Source organism: Egretta garzetta, unplaced genomic scaffold (assembly GCF_000687185.1).
Source record: "Egretta garzetta isolate BGI_Z169 unplaced genomic scaffold, ASM68718v1 scaffold208, whole genome shotgun sequence".
NCBI classification, from domain to species: domain Eukaryota; kingdom Metazoa; phylum Chordata; class Aves; order Pelecaniformes; family Ardeidae; genus Egretta; species Egretta garzetta.
In genome coordinates, this window is record NW_009260403.1 from 771,245 (window position 1) to 789,836 (window position 18,592).

The following is an 18,592-nucleotide window of genomic DNA, read 5'->3' on the forward strand; positions in this document are numbered from 1 at the left end:
AGAGGCGGTGCTGAGGGCCAGGGTTTGGGGGTGGGATGGCAGGGGTAGGGGAACGGTTGGGTTTAGTGATCTTAAAGGGCTTTTCCAACCTAAACAATTCTGTGATTCTGTGATTTAATTATTAGTCACAATTTGTTTTGCACAGTCAAGTCTGGTTTTGAACATCCTGGGTGAAATCACTACTTAAAAGTTAATACCTGACCTTTATGGATGCAAAAAATTGCTTCCTTCTTTCAGCTCCCTATGCGTTTACTTGCCTTTCAGATGAGATCGTTACCTAATGATTGCGCTCCGTGTCTTTCTCTGGAGACTTCAGCACAGGGAATATTTCCCTTATCAGCATAGCGCAATTGCTATGGAGACGGTCGGTCTGCTGGTGGTGTTGAGGCGTGCTGGGGATTTATAACCTGCTCATGTTCTACTTCTTTCAATCTGTTTTTCCTAGATGTGACGACTTTAATTTCCTTCCCATTTTAGATCATTTTTTTTTATAGAAAAACCTGTATAGGTCCATTCTATATGCCATGTAAACAGGCCTTACAACATGCCGTCTCTATTGTTTTGTCTAAATATCCACACCTCCTCTTCCCCACCATCTGTCCTGCTTTTCTCATTGGCGTTACCCAGCAATACATTCAACATACTATTGATTTCTTGTCTGACCTTCTGAAATAGCATCATTTGGAAGGATATTCTGTCAAAGGAGGCTTTTTACAAATGAAAGTGTGGCAGAAATTTCATCTTGAATATGCAATACAAGATAGATGCATAAACATACTCCATAGCTTTTTCTATACATCTAGAAAATAATATACAAAAAATAGTAGCAGAAAATGGGTGTGCCCACTTCTCACTGAAGCAGGATTTCAGCAGCCCTGTATCCTAGCGCACAATTTGGTCTCTGTGTTACAGGTAGGACGATGTTCTCATCCAAGCATCTCTGTCAAATTTAAGCTTCCCTCCTCCTTTCACCTGTATTAGTCTGCCATACAAAGCTTCTGAGTTAAGTGAAATACCATAATGAAATTAAAATCTAAAGATTCATTTTGGGAGGCTCCCAATGGATTCTCCGCAGCCTGCGGAGCGTTGCCATCTGTGCAAGGTCCCATGGTCTGACCAAGCCCACTTTTCCTGGTCTGCTCCAGTGAAAGGTAACAATGAAAAATCAATTTACATTTTTCTCATTAACAATGTAAAAAATCATCAAGCCATTAGCAAGAGGGCAAAAAGTATTGTGAGTGTAGTGCTTTTATAGAGGTTATGGTGCTTGATTTCAAGTTGCTCTTTTTCATTCTGTAAGCTTGAAAAAATTATCTTCTCTGTTAGTTGGTCGTGCTCTTTCATGCCCCGTTTTGTTTTGCTTTGGGGCCTGAATTAGCCTGCATTTTTGTTTTTTGATATATTTTTCCTGTTTACTTGTTTCCCTGCCAGTAAGATAAATAGTGCCTACACTGTTTTGGCAAGAGGAATGGCTCGGAAAGCTTTATGGGGCTAAAATATTGTAGCTTTTCATAGAAGTGGAAAAAACCAGTTGTGCAGAAGGGTTGGATGCAACCTTCCTGCACCTGGAGCGACGTGTGCAGCATTCAGTAGCTCGCAGAGTCTCTCACCAGACTCTAATGAGAGTAGATTCAATTTCTGGCATGAGCGCCTCGCCTGTCCCTCTTCGCTGAGCTGCAGCAGGCTGGTAATTGCAATGCACCGGCGTTACCAAAGAAAATATTCCTCGGAGAAAATGATTCTGAAAGAAAATGTGTGGGGAGAACATCCTATCTGGCATGCATAGGCAACATGTGAAAATTGGTCCATGCTCTTTAATTTTAGATGTGACAAGGCAGGAGGTGAATATAATTTTAAATGCAGCTGTCTTGCTTGTTGCCCTGGTGCGCTAGCAGTTCATTATGAGGGAGGGAGAGTTGATAAGGCAGTGTCCTCATTTCAGCTGAGATAGAGTTAATTTTCTTCTTGGAAATCTGGAGAGGAAGAAGCATTTAATTGCCAGTAAGCTTTAGCCCAAAAGTCGGATTTTTTTTCCTCCTTATTTACACTTCTGCTAATCCGTGGAGCTAATCCCATCTATAAAAGGGCTTGAGTGAAAGGGGAGCCAGGAGTTCAGTGCTTTTAATGGCAGCCACTTGAACTGTTGCTGCATTTTACCTGTTGGTGTTTCTAACCGTGGAGAATGAAGGGCCATCCTTCCACACCCAGCTTGGCCTGTCGTTTGTAGTTACCTGCCTTGCATAGCTGGATATGGCCCTTCTTTCCTTTGCTGAGTCCCTCTTGGCAACTGTGAAGGACCATCCTAGGATGTCCATGGTTTTGGGCAACCTGCTCTCTTGGGTTGTAATGACCACGGATTATGTGCCTGCAGGAGAAGCTGTGCCTGAAGATGAACAAATCAGTGCAAAGGACCAGAAGAACCTGGAGCCTTGTGATAACACCCCGATTATTGACAACATCACACCGGTTGTTGCCAGCATCTCGACGGAGGAGAAACAGAAATATGATGATGAGATTGCCAGTCTCTACAGACAGCTGGATGATAAGGTGTGAACATTTGGTTTGACTCCATTCTCTGGGTGTAAACAGAAAACTAAGCCAAAGTGGGTAGAGGTGTCTGTATTTCTTGAGCACCATGAACTGGAAAACGTCCCGAAGTTCAAAACACTACCATTGCATAAAACCAGATCTTGTCCTACTGTGTCAGCTCTCTGCGGATAGTGTTTGTGGGCATTCTCCATGAAATCGGAGCCAAGTTCGCCTTCCATTTTAAGGGCTCCATACAGGCTTTTCAGCCCTCGTTTTCTTCCGTGATTTTTGTAAATACTGTACTCCCTTAGGAAACTGCAACGTCATTTCAGAGTCACAGGAGAAGGAAGAAAAAGGGAGGCTGTGTCTTGATATTTTTTTATACATTTATTGTATACTGGAATTTTAAGGAAAATATATAACCATCCCTTGGGTCTCTTCTGTTCATGTTGTTCTAGCTGTGAATGCTGTGCCTGGAGTGCAGGTGGCTTTTTTTTTTTTTTTTTTTTTTTTTTTTTTTTGCACAGCTTGAAATACATCATTGGCACTTAAAGCTATCAGCAATACATTTACTGAGCACTTGCCATTAACAGCTTTGGCTATTGGATGTGAAGATAAGAAGTGCTGGGAAAACAAGGCATACTAAAACGATTGACCATTATGGATGGGAACAGCTTAAAAGGCTATCTAGTGAAAGTTTGCAGGATAGCTTTAATCTTGAATCAAAACTTCATTTTAACTTTCAATAGTAATTAGCAAGAAAATATCAAAAAAACCCCTGCTGTTTCCTGGTATGTTAATATTAAAGTTTGGCTGTTTCTGAACACCAAGGGAGTGGATGGTTGTGTTTAAGCCTTAACTGATGTGCATGAGGTGTCTCTGCACAGTCTGGTTGCACGCAGCAGTATGTTGATGGCATTCAAAATAACAGTTAAGGTCTTTAAGAAATTACAGCTTTTCTGTGCTGGAGAATACTTTCCCAGTAACAGTCTCTGGCTTTTACGTATTGTTTAGAAAAAGAAAAGAAGTCAGTCATTCCTTCACTTTCCCTCATCAAAACCAGTAAAGCCCATTGAATAATTTTTGAGGGATCTGGCAGCAGGTTTGAGTTTTACCCTAGAAAACATGGGAAATATAATCTGGTGCATTACTGCAGTACTGTAGGAAATGAGAAGGTATTGAATCACCAAACCAAAACCAAAATATCACCGTTTATAACTTGTTACAGTATAGACCATTCTTATGTTACATCTGGGACTATTTTAATATTAGCAAATTATTCAATATATTTTACTTGACAGCCATCAGAAATCTATTAGCGTGCTTGTCAGTGAAACACAAAGAATCAGTTGACTGATAGGGTAAAAAGCAACGATTTCTCTTCAGTGGGTTCCTTTAGAGAAGGATGTCCGTCACAAGAACAGAGACAGACTTGGTCTGGGGCTGTGCTTGGTGTGCCTCCTGTGGCATTTTGGAGGAAGGACTTTTACAGTGGAGTCCATCACCTTTTCTCTTCTGTATTTAAGATCAGTTCCTACCCATGAGGATGCTGTCTTAACAAAGAAGTTGAAATACCAGTAAAATTGGGTGCCTGGCTATGCATTACCTGGTGGTATTTTCTTCAAGGGCTGTAATGGAGTAGGAAAACACAAATTTGGCTGTCGAAGGGTCCAAGTTGTGCATTGTGGTCTGAGCTTCCATTAATGAGCTTTCATTAATGCAGTTTGGAGCTAGCTGTAAATTGTAGTTGGTTCATAAATCTGTCTCTAATGATCTCTCTTCAGCTGAAATTTGGGGACAGAGTGAGAGAGAGAGAGAGAATGTTTGTACATCTATAAAACATCACCTATGTTGGCAAAAAGTCTCCTGCAAGTTGTAAGGTGCAACTCTGACTGCATCAGTGTCTTCTTTACCATCAGGGACACCTTTGCTTAGGTATATCCTAGAGACAACTCCCTGTGCACATTGCTTTTACTGTGTATATACATATTTTTCTCTTCTCTCATACCACAAACGTGAACGAGGTTTGCAATGGCATTATTCTTTCTTCTTTTCTAGAAAGGGGAAATAAAAGTGACCAAACGAGAACTGTAAAAAGAAACTAAAAATCTCCCACCTTATTTCATTGCAGGATGATGAAATCAACCAGCAGAGCCAGTTGGCTGAAAAACTAAAGCAACAAATGTTGGATCAAGAGGAGGTAAAAAACCTAAACAAATCAAAAGAACCCTTACATTTTGCTTATGAGACCCTTGTTTACTAATTCTGCCAGAGTTGTTGGCTAGGTATGTTTGTATTAACTGGCTAAAATTCAGTAGGTAAGAGAAACCCATGTGACAGCTAGGTTTAGACTTCAAATTTCATAATCTCCTCAGAAGAACATTAAGCCCTGATAACTCCTTGTAATAGCACACTGTCCTGATGGGAAGTGATGCTGGAAATACCAAGGTTGGAGCATGGCCAGTATTTTTCACTTCAAATGTGTTTTTCAATACATCTGTATCCTTTCAGGTATCCAGACACTACAGACTGTAGGTAGTTAACAGATTTCCTAGTTTGACAGTATAAAAATTACTCCTTGTAATAAATTACTGATGTTCATTATTTTGACATGGGCAATTAGAGGCAGTACTGAGAGAAATCTGTGAGACTGAAAAATTGATTATTGGTGCTGCCACAGATTTGCTTTAAAACCTTGGACTACTCACTTTAAATATTTTATTTCATTGCTTCTGTCCATAAAATGAATGTTTGTTATTTTTAAGATGGCGAATACGATCACTAAACTTACAGTCACTTCCTTACCTATCATTTGTTTACAAGAGGTTTTGAAGATGTAAAATCTGGCAACAACAGCAAATTACCAAGTTCCCCAAACGTTGCTGTGGTATTTCTTAGAAGATGGTTTTATGCTGGTTTTCAAACTGTGGTAAACTGGAGGAGGACTATTCAGACCAAGAATATAATCCTGGTGTGGGACTTCACGTGTCATTAGTGTTCCAAATGTTGGTCCCTCTTTGCACAAAACAGTGCCGTGATTCCCTAGGAGCATGCCACTCCCAGCTACCCAAGCCACTTCAGCTGGAGTACCGCATTATGCTGGCTGCTTTTTTTTGGGTGTGAGACCTCTCTTGTAATTGAAAAATGATTCTGTCCCTGCCTTAATCCTTAATCAAGCCCTCAGAAAGGGTTTCCAAGGTTTGGCTCCTTAGCAGGGAGAGAACAGTGTTTGGAAATGTCTGTTACTCATCACTCATGACTTACCTGCCACCTTTGGGGTCTTATCCTCACTGAGGGAACGACCACCTTTATTTTACTCCACGATTAATCTCTTCACTCGCTTGCCACAACTCTCTTTTGTTTACTCCGTGTTATGTGCTACTCATATCCATGGCTATACAAATGTAAAAGAATTTTATGCATTCTCAGCAACATTATTTTCTGATGCATGTTATTGACTCCATCTCACTTCCCCCATCTTTTCTACATCGGTGTTCTCATCTAAAGCTTATTTTTCCCTCACGGTTTTTCCTGTGTCTTATTTTTGGGGTGATGTGCGCTCCTTTCTTTGTGTTTGATATTTGGGAGCATGCTGTACGCTGGCTTATTCCCCACCCTCTTTGTGTTCCATACTCAATATTACATCTGGAAGGTGAATCAAGTTTTCAGTGGCCTCTAATCCTTGCCTTACAGACCACTTTTCCCCTGTTTTTTGCACAAGTTCTAGTCTAGCTTTGCTGACTTACTGAAGTCTCTGCAGCTGATGTTGCACCAGTTGCTCAGAAGGTTTAGCTGCTTCATCTGATAAGCTTGGCCATCTCTTGAAAGCTAATGCGATATTTTTGTTTTCTTCTTTAGAGGAGTTGAATTAATTTTTCAAGGTTTTGCCTTCCACACGTAAGCTTCACCTGCACTGCGGGAGCAATCTACCTGTTCCGTCTTGGAGCCTGTGATTAGCTCGGTGATAGATGTGCTGCAGAGCAGCTGCCTCGCTCTTGTTTCCCCCTAATTAACCGCGGTACTTTTTTCTGCTTGATTAAGCTAGCAGGTTAATTATAAATCTAAGGCCTGCCACAGATGGCATCGTGCTGATGCTGGTATCTTTTGGTACCTTTTCACCACTGGCTGTTTCTTAGGGTGTGTGGTTTTGGGGGGATTCTGAATCTTCCACCCTTGCATCTTGCATGCTGTGGGCAGATCCACGAAGCGCTGCACCCATCGTCTCCTTCCCTTTGTTTACAAGTGATCGGTATAATGTGTTATTAATAGCCTTTTAAAATCTTGGTATATTTTTCCACATTATATCAACAAGAATCTTCTGGGGAGCTGTGTTTATGCTGTAGGTGATACATAACACTTCCCTTTACTTGAAGTCGCAGTAATACTCACACAGAAATTTTCTTAAGTAAATGTAAATAATAGTTCCATCTGTGTTTAGTAGAAAGATTATTTTAAGCTATTTTGTTGTTTAAATATTTACATGCCATCTGGCTTTGGCAATTCAGTGGGTTTTTCCGTAACGTGAGTGCACTTCTGAGGCTGCAGCATTACCAGTGAGATAAATTTCCCTTACATCTGAATCCTCTCTTTGCCACTTTGGGCACGTGCCAGTGTCTGAAGCTGCTTGGTTGGTTTCCTATTTCCCATTAGCACTCTGAGCCAAAAAAAGCAGCGTCTTCTCTGACATTTCTGCTTTTAGGTGGTCTGTTTTAGAGAGATGTTTCTGTTTCGCTTGGGCTCTCACACTCAACTTCTTCATGGCCTGGGAGCCAGTGGGCAGTGGTGGGACAGGTCAGGAGAAGGCCACCCAGCACACCTCAGTAGTGCGGATTTTGTTCTACTGTCCAAGAGAGCTGCAGTACAGTAATATTATACTAATCTGTACACTGGAAGGCTTGGAAATAAGTGAGTTTTGTGAATGAGTGTCCAGTATTTGCTGTTAGGGTGAGCTGTGAGCATGAATGCCTTCTTGTATCTCATGCGTTAAATTTTACATGTTACCGTTTTTATGCTATGTAAGGCCTGATTTTGTTATTATTCTCAGAAGTCCATTATTAGCAATATGCTAGGTGGCACCTTTTATTTATTTTCACATCATTCTGTAGTATATTACTGCTGTTGAGTCTGTTTTGGTGCTAAGCACCTGATAGCTGAATTTTCGAGGCTTTAACATCTGGATGCAGACGGAGAGGTGCAAGGGCAAGGGAGAGGACCACGCAACCGACTTCTTACAATCAGCACTGTCACTGAAACTTCAGCATCTCTCCTAGTAGTAGACAAAGAGTAAATTTAGTAAGTTTTACCAATTGGAAATACTCACTAGTATGTGTGAAGTCTGTATTTTCTTCTTTAGTTAATATTTTGCCTCAGCAAATACAAGCAGCTCATCTATCTTCAGCATCATGCTTCAGATGATAACTTAAGAATAATCATCAGAGGTTTGCTTATCAAAATATTCCTCTAATGCCACAAGATCTTTGGGGCTGCCTCAGAGAGCCTTTTTACTTGGTTCAGTTCAAAGCTGTGATTCTGTGTTTAAACATTTTACTTTGTGGTATTTTTTTGGTCCTAGCTGCAGCATTGGATCGAGGGCAGAAAATTTTATTTGGAGCTGTGATCCTGTTTAAAATAAGTTGCTCTGCCTCAATCTTGTGTCATAATAGGATTTGATTAAGATTTTTTTTCTTTTCCTTGAAGTTCAGAAGGAACTTTCTTTTCCTTGAAGCCTCTTTTGCTTCCTTCAAATACATTTATGCTGAAACTGATGCTGTTTCTGGTAGAGTAGCAGGATTTCTTCCCTCCTGCTTTCTCTCTCACACGCACACTTGTGTACTCATGCTTGCTTTCTCTCTTTGTCTGTTCTTGCCCTTTTCAATGCTGTCTTTGAATGAGTTCTTGGGTGACTTAACATTTCTGTGATACCTGGTTTCCAGCTTTTGGCCTCCACTAGGAGAGATTATGAGAAGATTCAAGAGGAGCTGACCCGTCTTCAGATTGAGAATGAAGCAGCAAAAGATGAAGTGAAAGAGGTCCTTCAAGCCCTGGAAGAATTAGCTGTCAATTATGACCAGAAATCCCAAGAAGTGGAGGACAAAACAAGAGCCAACGAGCAGCTGGCTGACGAGCTGGCACAGAAGAGTGTAAGAGCAAGAGGTTTATAGTGCCGGTTCCCTTCTCGCCCCCTAACTCTGCACCTCCCCTAAAGATTTCCATAGGGGGTCCCAGAAAACTGCTAGCCTGTGCCATTTCAGGAATCTTTCAGATACTGCTGCCAAGTACGTTGTTAGGTAGTTTAAAAATTGGAGTAGCAGGGAAGCTGTTAAAAGATCCATATTTGCCAATGCTACCCTCTCTCTTCTATCTTAATTAAACCATAAAGTTAAGGTAATTCCAGAACTGCTCTATGGAAGCTGATGGCAGGTTGTGGCTCTGTTGCAACCTCTGTATTTTGCACAGCATAGAGGCAAGTGAACCGAATGTGTGAACTGGCCGTTCTGTATTTTGGTTATTTGAAAACTGTGTTATGCCAAGAAAGATGTGAAAATCTGCTTCGCGCAAATTGCAGCATTTTGTATTTTTCTGGACTCTGTGCTGTGGAGCAGGAATTTTGTACAGAGTCAGGAGATATCAAGGAAAGAATCAAAAAATCCAGCTTCTTCAGCTGATGTGTACTGATCTTAAGGAAAAAAATGTTCTGAGAAAATCAAGATTACTAGCTTAATTCATCCTTGGTCCTTAATTCATTGCACAGACTGAAGAAGCTGTTGTTAACAGGTCTGTTTTCATGGAAGACTTTGTTATCCACTCGAGTAAAACAGATTACTGCAAAATCCATTTGAAAAAAATTGAGTTTTATATCCTTCTATACCTGTTTCCCTGTGATTAACCTTCTTTGACATGTATTATGCAAATAAGATTCTTACTGGATTTACTACATTTAATAGATCTAAAGTAGCCTTGTTAGCAAGTGAGTTGTGAAAGTGGATTATGGCAAGGTGGAATTGTGCGTGTCAGTGCGTTGATCCAGTAGGCACGTTCAGGAAAATACAAGATGATACCGTGTAACCTAGATAGCAGAGAAGAACCGATGCCGAGTCTGTGGAGGGGAGGGTAACTTTTGCTTTTACACCTTTTCAGAGTGCCCTGACAGCAACCCAGAGGGAGCTGGGCCAGCTGCAGGAGCTCAGTAACCATCAGAAGAAGAGAGCTACAGAAATCTTGAACTTGCTGCTTAAGGACCTGGGAGAGATTGGAGGAATCATTGGTACTAATGATGTTAAAACAGTAAGTTGGCTATCTTTATAGCTTGTCCCCCACACCTCCCGCAATATAAAAATACTCGATGTGGAATATGTGTGATATAGCAGTCTTTCTCCCAGGACGCTGCCGCTTGAATCCTGGCTAGAGCACAGAATAAAATAGTGAAGAGATCTTTGTCTGGGTCAGAGCTGGTCAGTGTCTGTGCACACAATTACCACTTTTATTCCCAGCTCAGTGTTTGGGGCCAGACTAACGCAGCCCATCTGTGTGTTGATACATTTATTAATGGGGGGAATGAGTTCTCTCCAAAACAATACACACATAGCCCTACTCTTTCGTTAGCTTGCATGACTCAGTGCTCCCAGAATCCGAAGAATCTTCGTTGGTGAAATTTGGCTTCTGGGTGGCTACCTTCTTGTTTGAAGTTTGTCCTAAAACTGCTGTGTGGCTGAAGGTGAATGGTTTGCAAAGCCAGAGGTCTGGGAAATCTTCCTGGTGATGCTAATGACATCTTATCTGTCCATTTAAAACCATGTGAAAAAGAGCAATTGCTAAAAGTGGATAAGAAATTAATTTTCAAGGTGTATGTAAATTCATAGAATCACAGAATGGTTTGGGTTGGAAGGGACCCCCAGAGGTCACCCAGCCCAACCCCCCTGCAGGAGCAGGGACACCTTGAACCACATCAGGTTGCTCACAGCCCCGGCCAACCTGGCCTGGAATGTTCCCAGGGATGGGGCCTCCACCCCCTCTCTGGGCAACCCCTGCCAGGGTTTCACCACCCTCACTGGAAAGAATTTCTTCCTTAGATCCAGCCTAAACCTCCCCTGCTTCAGTTTAAAACCATCCCCCTTTGTCCTGTCCCAGCTGGCCCTACCTTTCCTCTGGGTCCCCTTTAAGCCCTGACCGGCCGCACTCAGCTCTGCCCGCAGCCTTCTCTTCTCCAGGTTGAACACCCCCAACTCTCTCAGCCTGGCCTCGTAAGAGAGGTGCTCCAGCCCTCAGATCATTTTAGATTCCTTAAATTCCTTGCAACGCACTCAATTTTCTTGCTTTTAGGTCACTTCTGAGTTTTTTGAGCAATGAACTTTCCTGAACATTCAAAGCCAAAAGGCTGGAGTGGTTTGAGTTGACTGTGAGAGTTGTTGATATCCTGCTAAAGCTCCCTTAGATCAACAGATGCTTCAGCCCGCTCTTACTGCAGAGGACACGATCCCTGTTGTCTGGTGTGGTTATGCAGATGCCAGGACCACAAGACCAGACTTTGCTAAATGCTGCAGCAACCTCTGGTGGCTGTTGTAATAGGAACTATAAGAGGAAGTCTTTGAAAATGGAGGCAGAGGCTGTTTGATACAAATTTTTATAGTAACTAAGATGTCAGCATTTTACAGGACAGCTGTCAGTGTAAATAAGGCCAGATAGAGAAGCTTTTAGAAGAATAATTTCAAGCTTGTTGGCAATTAGCATCTTCCGAAAGCATGTCTAATTTCAGACCAGACTGAGAGTTTTGGAAGCAGTCACATTTTTTAGGCTGTTGAGAGAAGGTACAGCGTGTGTTACCTTCCCTTTGGGGGTGCAAAAGCAGATGAAGTTGCTACCCATGTGCTTGTCAATGAGAACCTTCACAGCTCGTCAGTGGGTTACATGAATTAAGTAGTTGAAGAAAAATCATGAAGAGAAAGACATACAAATAAAAGGCACCACGTTAAAACCAAGGAAGGAAATTATGTATAAATAGAATGATACTAATATTTAGAGATGAGAGCGATTACTTTTCTCTTGCCAGGTGAGATTTCCAGACCTGTGTCTGTCTTACAGCTCCTCACTGAAGAAGCACAACCCTTCAAGAGGAGACTTCTTTAAGAAGTACTTTGAAAAGCTCTTCAGCTTTTAGCAGTTTGAAAGAAGGAAAATTTCCTGTGCTGGTGACATGAGAAGGTTTCTCCAGAATATGCTCTTGCCCTGATGGCGGGTTTAATTACTTTAGATGTTGAACCACTAAATTGATGAAGCATGCTGTGAGCGTAAGCCTTAATTTCTAACTTTTGAGGCTTATCAGTGAAGATTGTTAAACCACAACACCTTGAGGGTGGGTTAAACCACAACACCTTGAGGGCTGCTGTGCTTTTCACAGGGGCTTCCTGGCTCTAGAAGAGAGTTTGACAGCAGGAAGACTGGTTTGCGTTGACTTGCCTGTAAGAACCACACCCTTGAGATTGCAATCTTCTGTGTGTTTAGTTAGCAGATGTGAACGGGGTGATTGAGGAGGAGTTCACCATGGCACGGCTTTACATCAGCAAGATGAAGTCTGAGGTGAAGTCTCTGGTGAACCGCAGCAAGCAGCTGGAGAGCGCCCAGATAGACTCCAACAGGAAGATGAACGCCAGCGAGAGGGAGCTTGCAGCTTGCCAGCTCCTCATTTCACAGGTACGTTTGTTCCTTCCTTGTCTCTTTGCAGCAAGGTCTGATGACTTTCTCAGCCTCCTTCCTCGTGAAATGTGTATGCTAGGAGCAAAAAATGAGACTTAAGGGAGCTGAGTGGTATTTCTCTTGTCTGTTTTGTTGCTTCTTCTCTCTTCTCCCATTCCTCTGCCTCAGTGTTTTTCAGCACATTTTGTGGCAAGATTGTGCTCTGCTGTAGACCTCAAAATGCGTTCTGTGGCATAATACTGAAAATCCTCCTTGGAATGATTTCCTCAGCATAAATTTGTATCTCGTACCTTCACTTTAAAAGCAACCTGAGAAAGGAAGCAGTGATTCTGTGGTTCACTAGCAAAGCATTCAGAAAGCCCTCATATCTGGTCTGTTAGTATGCTACCAAGATAACTAGGCAGTGACAAAATAATATGTCATTATTATTTTATATATATTAAAACTTTGCTATATAAGACAGAAATCCAGGTGGAAGGAGGGCTTCACAGTGGGTGGCAGTTACAAGCAGAGATGCTTGCTGCAGCCTGCTGCAGGAGAGGGGGCTAACTGCTTTGACATGCTCAGCTGCTTTCAAGTGAACATGTGAAGGGGAGGAGATGACATACAATAAACTGTATTTTATTTGTTGCCAGTTAGTCTAAGAAAACCTGGAGCAAGGACAGCCTCTTTTCCTGCCGCAGAATGTCTTTATTAAGTTCTACTTCATAAAGCTGTAGCTGGAAGCGTGCTTCTTAGTATTACAGGGAGGCTGGAGTCCTAAGGGTATTGGCTGTCCAAAAATGTAAAGTAAAAATTACACTTTTCATCGTGTCTTGAAGTAGGCCTTGGGCTGGCATCGCCACCGAAGGACATCATCCTGCCACCCTGCGCTGCTCCCTTTCCTTGGGAACTTGGCATTAGTAAAGCAGAGTAAGGCTCGACTCGCAAAGCATCTGTATGCATGCTTCTGCTGGCAGGAGAGGAGCAGGAACACAGAGCTGGGAATAAAGGTCTCAGCAGCTGGTGGTGCGACGGTCTCCTTCAGCCGTCGTGCTAGCTTACGCTGACCAGGTGAAGGAGTGAGCAGAAGGCAGCCCGGCTGCCTCCATGGGTGGTGGGATGTCAGGGTTAGGTTAAAGGTTGGACTCGATGATCTCAAAGGTCTTTTCCAACCAAAGCGATTCTATGATTCTATGATTTATTAAGTTCTACTTCATAAAGCTGTAGCTGGAAGCGTGCTTCTTAGTATTACAGGGAGGCTGGAGTCCTAAGGGTATTGGCTGTCCAAAAATGTAAAGTAAAAATTACACTTTTCATCGTGTCTTGAAGTAGGCCTTGGGCTGGCATCGCCACCGAAGGACATCATCCTGCCACCCTGCGCTGCTCCCTTTCCTTGGGAACTTGGCATTAGTAAAGCAGAGTAAGGCTCGACTCGCAAAGCATCTGTATGCATGCTTCTGCTGGCAGGAGAGGAGCAGGAACACAGAGCTGGGAATAAAGGTCTCAGCAGCTGGTGGTGCGACGGTCTCCTTCAGCCGTCGTGCTAGCTTACGCTGACCAGGTGAAGGAGTGAGCAGAAGGCAGCCCGGCTGCCTCCATGGGGGTGGTGTTTGTCCTCTTGCGCTGTAGTTGCACTGGGATCACAGAGAGCTCAGAGCTTGTCACAAGCTGTTTGTTTAACACCAAGTCATGAGCTTCCCGTGATGTTTTCGAATTGCCACCTCTGCTGTTCAGTATATGTCTTGGGGTACTAAGTGTGGCCTTTAAAAATGTGGTCTGTTTTTGTCTGTTAGCTCCTTCTCAGATCTTTTGCTGTATCTTCTAGTCATCAGCTCTAGTGGACAGTTTTCTATTTGCCCTCCTTTATGTAGGACACTACCTGAATTCCTAGGTAAGGAGCTGTGGTACTCACATCTCATTGCTATTCCCCTTGTCTTTAAAGCATGAAGCAAAGATCAAGTCCCTTACAGACTACATGCAAAATATGGAGCAGAAGAGAAGGCAGCTGGAAGAGTCACAGGACTCTCTCAATGAAGAACTTGCCAAGTTACGTGCTCAAGGTACAACATTGGGTCTTGTGGTCATCATTTCTTTTACCAACTATATCTTAGAAAATTGAGTATTGGCTGAAGCATTGTATGTAGAGTAGGAGCTGGGTTTTTTTTAAAAGGCTGGATGTAGCACGTGCTGGAACTGTGTGGTTAATTCTCAACCGTCTCCAACTTTAAACAGAAAAAATGCACGAAGTCAGTTTCAAGGATAAGGAGAAGGAGCATCTGACCCGGCTTCAGGACGCAGAGGAGATGAAGGTAGTATGGCGCACAGCAGTTTTGGAGGGCATTTCTCAGTGAGCTTGTTCATTAAGCTGATAATTAGGGTGTAATTTTGTCTTGTGGTACATAGCATGTGCCTTTAGAAAACACTTTCAGCCTCTGTCAGAATTGCCAGCCTCTGTTAGAAAACCTGACCTCATGTAATTGAGCAACCTTTGCAGTGTGAAATTAGAGAACTTACTCGTATTGAGGTTGTTGACCAGATGATGGAAAAAAGTAAATTGTAGTCTGAACATCTGAGGTGAGTGCATCTTCTGAGGCCACCAGTTTGTAAGCCGAGCCAACTTCAAAGAGTAGAGAGGTCCAGTGGACTGTGTTTGCTGAATCAGAGACGCCTGGGTTCCTCAAGTCACGCAAACAGAGAACCAAAATATAAGACCTGGTATATTGCGTCCATAGTTGGGAAGTTTTGTTACATATGATTGAAAAATGATATTGATTCACCTCTATGTTACTCTAATTTTTTGCCGGTGGGTGTCTGCTGAAAATCAATTTGCTAAGTAGTGAATTGGGCTACTGGGTTTAATGTAATTTAGGTACTAAAAAATTTGATTAAAAAAGAGGCCACTTTCCCAAATAATTTGGCAAGAATTCTGACTATCTCCTAGAAATAATAATGAAATATAAACCTGTTTTCTGGTATTGTCTTCTTCCTTTGGAATGCAAAGAAATGTTAGGCAATGATGTTGCATAGGGTTGTGTTTCTGATGGGGTTGCAAATTGCAGAAAAGGAAAAACACAGTTTTACAAGGGTAGTGATAGAGGTTTGTCAGCTTCAGAACTTTTACCTCTGTTATAAAAAGTTAAAGTTATTAAAACAGTTGTACAGTTATTCCTTACAGTTGGAAGAAAAACCCCAAGTCTTTTATTAGCAATCTGAAGAGCTGCATTGAGTTTTTCTTGAGATACATCTAATCCTAGAATTTAAATAACAGGGCTGTGGGTAAACAGTTCTCAGAGAGGGGGAGAGTGTTTCGGGTTCTCCTTCTGTCACAGGTATAGCTGTACGCATATTTTCTTGGTGAATAAACATGTGAAATAACAGAGGACTGGTAAAAACAGTGTCATTCTTGGCACTTGATATGCTAAGACCCTGGCTTTCACATGCGGTAATTTTTGCAAGAAAATGAGTAGAAATTGGTACATCTGTTGTTAAAAACTGTCTGAATTAAACGCTTGGATGAGTAGATGCATAGTTTTGTAATCGTGGAAAGATCTCCCAGGCAGATTCCTGAATTTGATTTGATTTGATCAGCTTCACTCAAATCCAGAAAGATAGGTTGATTTAGCTGGCATGTAAGAAGGAAGCTTAGCTGTGTGTTACTTGATTTCTGCTTCACGTGTGGCTCTGGTTTTTGCACTCTGCAGAAGGCACTGGAGCAGCAGATGGAGAGTCACAGGGAAGCCCACCAGAAGCAGCTGTCCAGGCTGAGGGATGAGATTGAAGAGAAGCAGAAAATAATTGATGAAATCAGAGAGTATGTTCACTCGCTCCATCACTTTCCCTGCTCCTGTCCTGTTCTGTGGCACTGTAGGGGCGTTTTGGGGTTGGGTTTGTTAGTTTTATTTGATGTCTATATGTTTTGGTGTCTTACAGAAAGTAGTGTCCTTACACGGAACAGCCAACCCTCTAATTATTTTGCATGGTGGATTATAGTGCCTAGTTCTTTATTGTGGAGCTTTAACAAGCCCATAAAATTATAGAGAGGAAAAAGAAAGAATAATGTTACACCTGCAGGTCAGTAGGTAAGAGAAGCTTGGAGGAGAACGGATTTTAAAAGTTAAAAGTTTTGAGGGCCTCTTAAGGCAACTGGTCCTGCCACAGATTTTCTGAGAGTCTGGGTGACTCAAATGTGTCCCATTTTCACACCCTTAATGTTTCTTCCTGACACAGCAATGTAACGCTGTTAGTCAGATACTCCAGCACTTGAAAAACTGAGGTTTTTGCTTCTGTACTCTTCTTTTTGTCAGCGTTCATAAAATCTAGGCAATCCTGATATGGTGTTCATTCTTCCATCACACTTATTGTGTGGCCAAAATCTAGTAATAGGGAAATGAGAAACACAAGGAAGCGGGACAGAAAGACTGCAAGAACAGTTTGTGTCCTTTAAGATAAAGGAAGCAAGCCACTGAATTTAATTCTCCAATATTTTTAAATATTGTTCTTTATGCTTTGTTTCTTTCAGAATTTTTCAGGAGAGAGTTATGGCTTTACTTTCTCTGTCTAACCCCATTTTGTTTATGGAGATTTTCCCACCCTTGTTTATGGGGTTCAGGACTGAGCTGTACTGACTTTCTCTTTCGCATTCCAGTATGAATCAGAAGCTGCAACTGGAACAAGAGAAACTGAGTGCTGATTATGATAAATTAAAAATTGAGGACCAGGAAAGAGAAATGAAACTGGAAAAGCTCATGTAAGTCAACAGTTTTCTCATCTGGTGTCCTTGAACATAGTGTCTTTTACTGTGTCCACAGGAAACGTCCTAGTGAGAAGCATTTGTGTTGAAAAATTCACGCTGAAAGCATCATTTCAGTAACAAAGCCAAGATGCAGTACTAATAAATGATTACAAATTACTCTTTATTTTTATATCATAGGTTTTTTAGTGGTGGATTTGATACTCGCCAAAAAAGATTTTTTTTTTTTTTAGAGCTCTGATTTTATGAGATAACATACCAAGTGTTAAATCCCTCATTCCTTAATGCACAGCAAAAACAAGCAGGAAAGAAGTTGGGGTTTTTGGGTGGGGGGTGTTTTGGTTTTTAAGTAATAAATCAGACATCTGAGTAAAAGCTTTTCCTGGAAATGAGAGTTAAAAATGTCATGTGTGGACACGAAAAATGGAGATGGTGGCTCAGCCATTCCATGTGAGAAAGCTGCAGATTTGGGACAGTCGGAAGTGTAATTACAGAGGCAGAGAGATGTACAATTTGCTCACATCTGCAGATGTTCTACTCAAACTGAATGTTGATTGATTCTCTTCTGTCTTGCATGACTTCAAGATTTTTGATTTGTGTTTAATGTTGTGATCTTTCTAGACTGCTTAATGATAAAAGGGAACAAGCAAGAGAAGATCTTAAGGGGCTGGAGGAAACAGTGGTATGTCTTAATTACACTTTATTCAGCTTTTTTCCCCCTAGGTCTTCCTCACTGATGTATTACCAAAACACTTGTATCTGTGCCCAATAAAATGACCAATTTATATCATCATAGGCTCAATTTGTGCATTTTGCCAAATCATGAAGTTGAATTTTAAAATCTAAGATGAAACACTATGATTGTTGCTTCCTGTGAATAAGCTGTCGCTGTTAAGTCTGCTGGTACTCTGTTTCACTGTCCTTGTTCCTTAAAATCACCTGAAAAAACTAGCGTACTGAACAGCGTAGCTACAGTTAGGTGATGCATACCTGCCTCTAACCTGACCAGTGTAACAGCTTACAAAGAAACATGGTATTGTGCATGCAATGTTAAAAATGCAATCTATGATGGATGGCTTCAGGCTGGAAGCTGTTGCTGCACATTTTGTTGGAAGGTACGTTTTATCGGTCTGTAAAATATGCAAGCTTTCTCAAAGATCTCAGAAGTTGGTCAAAACCACAGCTGTTTTCGGAGCATCATATAGTGATTTTTGCTAGTGTTAATGTGGTTATTAATTCAAACCCAGGATTTTCTCCTCTGTGTGATGCTTTAAAAATTAAGCTTATAGTGGCCTCGGGATCAGTTGGAGTTCATTACTGAAGCTGAACTATTTGGGTGCTTTCAGGTTTGGCACCTGGTGGCTCCCCAGACAGAAGCCTTAAACTCGTGAACTCATGCAAGGGACAGATGTAACCAACCTTTCTGATATGACTGTGCTCGTCAGAGACTTGCAGAGCTTGCGGTAGACTTGATGTGCCCTGTGTGCTGAATGAGTAAGGCAGCTGGAAATCAGAGTTAGGCAGTATGATGCCATCTGCCTGCAGAAACCCAGATGGTATTTTTTAAATTTTTGAGTAAACATCTTTGAACTATCTTACATTAAAAGTTTATTCACTTTGTTAGAGTTTTAATAATTTTTG

The 18,592-nt window shown here is 41.7% G+C and overlaps 1 protein-coding gene across 1 annotated transcript in view; it reads left to right on the plus strand.

Annotated features, from left to right (window-relative positions):
* Positions 1 to 18,592, plus strand: part of KIF5C (kinesin family member 5C) — a 54,134-nt gene that overhangs the window by 29,359 nt on the left and 6,183 nt on the right. Inside the window, exons 12-21 of the mRNA XM_009643435.2 lie at positions 2,372 to 2,547; positions 4,661 to 4,729; positions 8,463 to 8,669; positions 9,667 to 9,813; positions 12,028 to 12,216; positions 14,144 to 14,261; positions 14,434 to 14,510; positions 15,903 to 16,012; positions 16,847 to 16,948; positions 17,573 to 17,633. Coding sequence (XP_009641730.1) covers positions 2,372 to 2,547; positions 4,661 to 4,729; positions 8,463 to 8,669; positions 9,667 to 9,813; positions 12,028 to 12,216; positions 14,144 to 14,261; positions 14,434 to 14,510; positions 15,903 to 16,012; positions 16,847 to 16,948; positions 17,573 to 17,633 — 1,256 coding nt within the window. The remainder of the gene's footprint in view (positions 1 to 2,371; positions 2,548 to 4,660; positions 4,730 to 8,462; positions 8,670 to 9,666; positions 9,814 to 12,027; positions 12,217 to 14,143; positions 14,262 to 14,433; positions 14,511 to 15,902; positions 16,013 to 16,846; positions 16,949 to 17,572; positions 17,634 to 18,592) is intronic.